At 35.8% G+C, this 6,874-nt stretch overlaps 1 protein-coding gene across 1 annotated transcript in view; it reads right to left on the minus strand.

The window, feature by feature from the left end:
• Positions 1-6,874, minus strand: part of CATSPERE (catsper channel auxiliary subunit epsilon) — a 150,093-nt gene that overhangs the window by 63,763 nt on the left and 79,456 nt on the right. The window contains exon 8 of the mRNA XM_081824485.1: positions 1,171-1,663. Within this exon, the coding sequence (XP_081680611.1) occupies positions 1,171-1,663 (493 nt within the window). The remainder of the gene's footprint in view (positions 1-1,170; positions 1,664-6,874) is intronic.

Genomic DNA, 6,874 nt, shown 5'->3' on the forward strand with positions numbered 1-6,874 from the left:
CCCAACACCATTTGTTGAAGAGACTGTCTTTTTGACATTGGACATTCTTTCCTGCTTTGTCAAAGATTAGTTGACCATAGAGTTGAGGGCCTGGGCTCTCTATTCTGTTCCACTGATCTATGTGTCTGTTTTTGTGCCAGTACCATACTGTCTTGATGATTATAGCTTTGTAAGAGCTTGAAGTCTGGAATTGTGATGCCACCAGCTTTGCTTTTCTTTTCAACATTCCTCTGGCTATTTGGGGTCTTTTCTGGTTCCATACAAATTTTAGGATTATTTGTTCCAGTTCTGTGAAAAAAGTTGGTGGTATTTTGATAGGGATTGCATTAAATGTGTAGATTGCTCTAGGTAGCATAGACATTTTCACAATATTTGTTCTTCCAATCCATGAGCATGGAACGTTTTTCCATTTCTTTGTGTCTTCCTCAATTTCTTTCATGAGTATTCTGATCACAAATTCTGAAGACAGACTTTTCTCTCCTTCTAAGAGTTAAAGCTGAGATAGATTTAATTATGTTGGGGAAATTTTTTAAGGTTCTTGTTTTATGAAAAAATTCTTATCAGATGCTCAGGCCCAAGGCCTTATGTCCGAGTACCAGAGGTCTAAATATCTAAGATCAGCACATGGGCTTACAGCAGCCAAGATTTTTGAATTGGCTTATGCCTCTAGATTAGTGATCTAGGACTAGGACTACCCCATTCCTCTCAGGATTTCCCCTACTTCCATACAGGTCCAGCTATATGCTTTACAAAAGTTTAAAATTTTACACAACATTTTAGGTGTTTTGCAATGGAATAGCTTTAGGATATCTTATTCGCTATATTGTCAAAAAGAGGAGTTAATTCATTTTTGAGAGCACATAGAATCTTTGTTTGGGAAAAATAATTTTTTGGACCTTTTGCCCATGTCAAGGTAAAACAAAACTCTCATAATATGGCTAAATGACTCTGCATAATAATACACAATATGTATTTTATTTCTTTTGCTGGAAGTGTATCTCTATAACGAGGCCTCTGAAAAGTTAGGTTAGGAAGATGGACTTATTTACAACCATAAATAAAATAACTCTGCAAAAAAGCTGTATAGTATAGTCTCATATTTCACTGAATTAAATAATATGGTAAATATATCTAAATGTGTAAGTGTAATATACATAATCTTTTACTAACCTTTAATAAATATTTGACCCAACACCATTTTCTTGTTGTAATGCCAATAATTCCACTATCAGGAAGATTTTCACTTATTCCCAGTCTTTTGAACCCAGTAAAACTTTTTATGTAAAGAATACCATTTATTAGAAAAAATATTCCATCCTGTGATAGGCTTACATCAGACACACTGTGTCTTTCATCCTCAGTCAAAATATTTGGAGGCACTCTGATTCTGGTCCAAGTACGGAATGAATCATTTGTTTGAAAGGTCTCCATATCGGCTACCACAACAACAGATGAAGGAACACAATCAGCCCAGGCTGCTATTAACTGACTACCATGTGGTGAAGAGATTGGTAAAAATCCAGGAATCTCAGGTATTGTCAACAAAGGAAAGGTCAGCAGGAAAAGAAAATCTGCAATAAAGCAATCTTGAAAAGCTACTTGATTTCCTTTAATCTCCTTTAGCACATCATCTGTTGTCATTGGTATCAAAATATGCCAGGTCCTAAGAAGAAAAAAATAGAAAATAGAAAAATAAAATGGTATCTCTCTTCTCTCATCCATCTTGTACATTGTTGACATTAATCATTTAAAAAAATTTTTTACTTTTATCAACATAAATCTGGGTTAAACAAATCAAATAGCACTAAAATGCTACCTTTGCCCCATTTCTCCTCATTCTTCACTCTTATTCCCAAAGGAAAACAATCTTGACACAGCTATTTCATCTGCAATGGTCTCCAAATTCTCAAATATTCTTATGCTTCTCTCTTAATATATGATTTTTACACATTATATATTGGCTTCTTATATGACAGATGAAGATGTATTTCTCATAAAATATAACTACCCATACAATGCCTCTTCTCCCAGTATCACAGAGTTTAGCTAAATCTATAGTTTTTGCATTGTTTTACTATGTAAATATTGTTTACTAGTATGTCATTTTACTATAATTACATTTTCATATATACATATATATTCATGATATTTCTCCTAGAGTTAATAATTATTTCATTTTGAAAATTTGTTGTTTCCTAAGTGTTCCAATAGGTGATGTGGTGCTCCACAATATTTTCCATGTGGTAAATGCAGAGGTAATCTAGTACTTGTTTCACTGCATTACTCTTTGAGTTGAAGCCACCATTTACTGGATCCAGAGCTTTTCTCTTTCTTGTTTTGCTAAAGCACATTCTTTAGTAACTCTCTGTGAAAGTATATAAGAACATACATTTTTGAGACCCTGAATATCTGAAAATATTTTACACACCTGCTGGATAAATTGGCTAGGCAGAGACTTCAGATATCTTAGGGCATTTTTCTCCAGTCTTTTTGTATTAAAGTTTCCTAATGAAAAGTCAGATGATACACTGACTTGCTATTTAAATGGTTTGCCTTTCTATAAGTTTTAGGATCTTCCCTTTTTCTCTTGGTATTCTAAAATTTGACAGGGCTGGGTCTATTTTTTGAGTGGATATACAGTTTGTGAAAATAAGGATTTTCCCATGTATCTCAGAAGTTATGAAAAATTCCAAGGAGAGTTTCTCATCAGGTTGTAGATGTTCAGTAAATATCTCTTGAGTGTCCTCTTTCCTCAGTGTATACATACTTGGGTGATGGCATTCTGCCCACTCAGAATGTGGTCCTGGCAGTTCAGGGGGACCCATGTTGGGCAGTTGTAGGGTCGTCACCAAACCTCTGTGCCCTAAACCATGCCACCATGAAATGCAATGCAATTACTGTTTTTGCAAGCCACACTGCTGACTCTATAACATGTTTCAAGTATAGTTTCTACAATCATCAGTACCATTTTTTACACTGTCCACTCACTATATGATAACCTCACATATGTGTAGTCACATTATAAGGAGGTATTGGCGACTCTTTTGTTTGGATGGAGAACTGTTTATCTACAAGGCCTAGAAAGGAGCCAACACTCAAGGCCTGGTCAGGATATACTGAGCATTTCAATTTTCCATATCTATTACTTTGTTTTCAAGGGTTTTTTTTTTCATTGTGATTATACACTTCCCAAAATTCTTTTCTTACTTCTTTCCTATTTTATAACATCATAGTTTTCTTTTATGTATATAATATCTTCTCCTATTTCTGTGAAGATGTTATTTATGCTTTTTTGGATTTTTCTTTTGCTCCCTGCTATGTTTTTCCTCTGAGTTCCACTGTTCTCTTTATTGATTTAGGTGTCTGACATTGATGTTGGAAGCTTTCTGTAATTCTCTGGGAGTCTTTGGTTTTCCTTTAATATATAAGACAGAAGTTGTAACAAGTTTTGGGTCAGTTCTTAGGGATACTTCTCTCTCCTCTTGTGCTCCATTGTGCTTCTCCCCTTCTGACTCCAAATTTAAGTTTTTTTTAAGTAGTCCTGATCAGTTAATGCAAAGAGAAATCCTCTTCTATCTTGCCAGGAGGATATATGCTAGGTTTCCACATTCAGGGAGCAGAGCTGGAGGAAAGGACTGAAGGCACACTGGAGGGTTCCCATCACTTTAGAATTACCTCTGCAAGCTCTTTTTTTTTTAAGATTTTATTTATTTATTTGACAGAGAGAGACACAGCGAGAGAGGGAACACAAGCAGGGGGAGTGGGAGAGGGAGAAGCAGGCTTCCCACTAAGCAGGGAGCCTAATGCGGGGCTTGGTCCCAGGACCCTGGGATCATGACCTGAGCTGAAGGCAGATGCTTAATGACTGAGTCACCCAGGCACCCCCCTCTGCAAGCTCTTAATTAACACAATTGCATGCTCTATGTCAGATACTACTTCTCTCTCTGCTTTCTACTTTCTGTTCTTGCTTCCCTTCCCATCGTTTCTCCTTGTAGGCTTGCAACTATCTTAGTGAGATAATGGGAAAGAACAGAGATAAATAAATGCATTTAATCTGCCATGTTTTAATTTATCTCCTTTAAACTGAATTTCATTAAGTCATGTTCTGCTTAGAAACATCTCTGGTCCCTTAATTATATCCAGGAAAAAAATTCAAGCTATTCCAAATGATTTTCAGGGAATTTCCATATTTTTTCCTATTTAATTTCACTTGCCATATTATATTTCAGGTGTGTTCTTCCTGTTTGCCTACCAGAACTGTGTGTGTTCTTCCTCTCTCTTGGGGTGCCCATTCTATCTTCCCTGTCTTTATGTTCCACTGTCTTTTAAGTTCTGCCCAGAACTCTCTCTTCTATTTTGCTTTTTTGTTTTACCACAAAATGTATCTTTTATAAGGATAACCTTTTCTAAACCCAGATTAGTCAATCATGTGGATGGTATTTTATGGCATCCAAGACAGTATTTTTAAAAAATGGAGCTCTGATATTCTCTATATATGCATGTTTTCTTTGTGTTTCTTTTAAAATACCACTTATTTAATAATTTTATTACTAATGTATCATATATACAAAAGAGTATACGACACACACACACTTAAAGAATAATACTAAGATAAGCATCTGTGTACTAATCATCTAGATTAGAATCAGAATGTTACCAATACCTTAGAAATGTCCTACACCTCTCCTTCCCCCATCCCCACTTGCTTACACATAATCACTGGCCTGATTCTGTGTTTGCATCCGTGTGTCCATTCCTGTGCTTTTTAAAAACTAGTTTTGCCACAAATATGTCTTTTTAAAACTGCAAGGATAAATAGAAAAATCCACTAGTGTAGTTAGAAATTCAAAACTCGGGACTCTGGGTGGCTCAGTCGGTTAAGCGTCTGCCTTAGGCTCAGGTCATGATCCCTTGCTCTGCAAGGAGCCTGCTTCTCCCTCTCCTCCCCACTTGTGCTCTCTCTTACTATCTCTATCTCTCTCTCTCTCAAATAAATTAATAAAATCTAAAAAAAAAATTCAAAACTCCTCTTTCAGTAATTGACAGATCCAGCAGGCAGAAAATCAGTAAGTACATAATTGAACTAAACAGCACCACCAATCAAGTGTCTCCAATTGACATTTAAAGAGTATCTCATCCAACAACCGCAGAATACACATTCTTCTCAAGTTCATATGGAACATTGACCATGACACACCATATCCTTGGCCATAAAACACATCTTAAGAAATTTAAAAAAAAAACACAGAACGCATACAAAGTATGCTTTCAAAATACAATGTAATTAAGCTAGAAGTCAATAACAAAAAGATAGATGGAAAAATTCCCAAAGATTTGGAGCTTAAACACTTCTAAATAACACATTAGTCAAGGAAGAAATCTCAACTGAAATTTAAAAATATTTTGAACAAAAAGAAAATGAAAAATGTCTTGAACAAATGAAAAAAATACAGCTTACCAAAATTTGAGGGCTACAGTGAAAGCAAGGCTTAGAGGGAAATGTATGGTATTAAGTGCATATATTAGAAAAGAAGAAAGATCTAAAATCAATGCTCTAAGCTTCTACCTTAGAAAACTAGAGAAAAAAAGCAATACAAACCTAAAGGAACTAGAAGAAAAAAATTGCAGCAGAAATCAAGGAATTGAAAACAGAAGAACAATAGAGAAAGATGCACTAATAACAAAACCAGATAAAGACATTACAGGTAAAGTTGCAGACCTTTCAAATTCAACAATGTGTAAAAAGAATTATATAACAAGGGCAAATGGGATTTATTCCAGTTATGCAAGTCTGGTTCAACACTAAAAATCAATTAATGTAATCTGTCACACCAAAGGTTAAAAAAAGGAAAAGCATATAATCACATCAATAGATGCAGAAAAAGCATTTGACAAAATCTCACACCTATTCATGACAAAAACTCTCAGATAATAAGCAATGGAGGGGAACTTCCTCACCTTGATAAAGAAGCATCTGCAAAAGTTATGCAAAAACTTAATAATGAGAAACTAGATCCATTCCTACTGTGAACAAGGCAAAGATGTCTCCTCTGATTACCCCTCCTATTCAATATCATACTGGAAGTGTCTGCCATAGTAAGATGAGAGAAGGAAATAAAAGGCATACAAGATAGAGAAGGAAGTAATAAAATGGTTTTTTTTTACATTTAAAACATTTAAAAAAATTAACATATAATGCATTACTTGTTTCAGGGGTACAGGTCTGTGATTCATCAGTCTTACACAATTCACAGTGCTCACCATAGCACATACCCTCCCCCATGTCCATCACGCAGCCACCCCATCCCTCTCACCCCCCTCCACTCTAGCAACCCTCAGTTTGCTTCCTGAGATTGAGTCTCTTATGGTTTGTCTCCCTCTCTGGTTTTGTCTTGTTTCATTCTTCCCTCCCTTCCCCTATGATCCTCTGTCTTATTTCTCAAATTCGTCATATCAGTGAGATCATATGATAATTGTCTTTCTCTGATTGACTTATTTCTCTTAGCATAGTACCCTCTAGTTCTATCCATGTTGTTGCAAATGGCAAGATTTTTTTTTTCTTCTTTATCTCTTCATCTATTGATAGACATCTGGGCTCTTTCCATAGTTTGGCTATTGTGGACATTGCTGCTATAAACATCAGGGTGCAAGTGCCCCTTCAGATCACTACATTTGTATGTTTGGGGTAAATACCCTGTAGTGCAATTGCTGGGTCATAGGGTAGCTCTATTTTCAACTTCTTGAGGAACCTCCATACCGTTTTCCAGAGTGGCTGCACCAGCTTGCATTCCACCAACAGTGTAGGAGGGTTCCCCTTTCTCTGCATCCTTGCCAACATCTGTTGTTTCCTAACTTGTTAAGTTTAGCCATTCTA

The sequence above is a fragment of the Leptonychotes weddellii genome, chromosome 6 (assembly GCF_054177405.1).
Source record: "Leptonychotes weddellii isolate Sample4059 chromosome 6, ASM5417740v2, whole genome shotgun sequence".
NCBI lineage: Eukaryota > Metazoa > Chordata > Mammalia > Carnivora > Phocidae > Leptonychotes > Leptonychotes weddellii.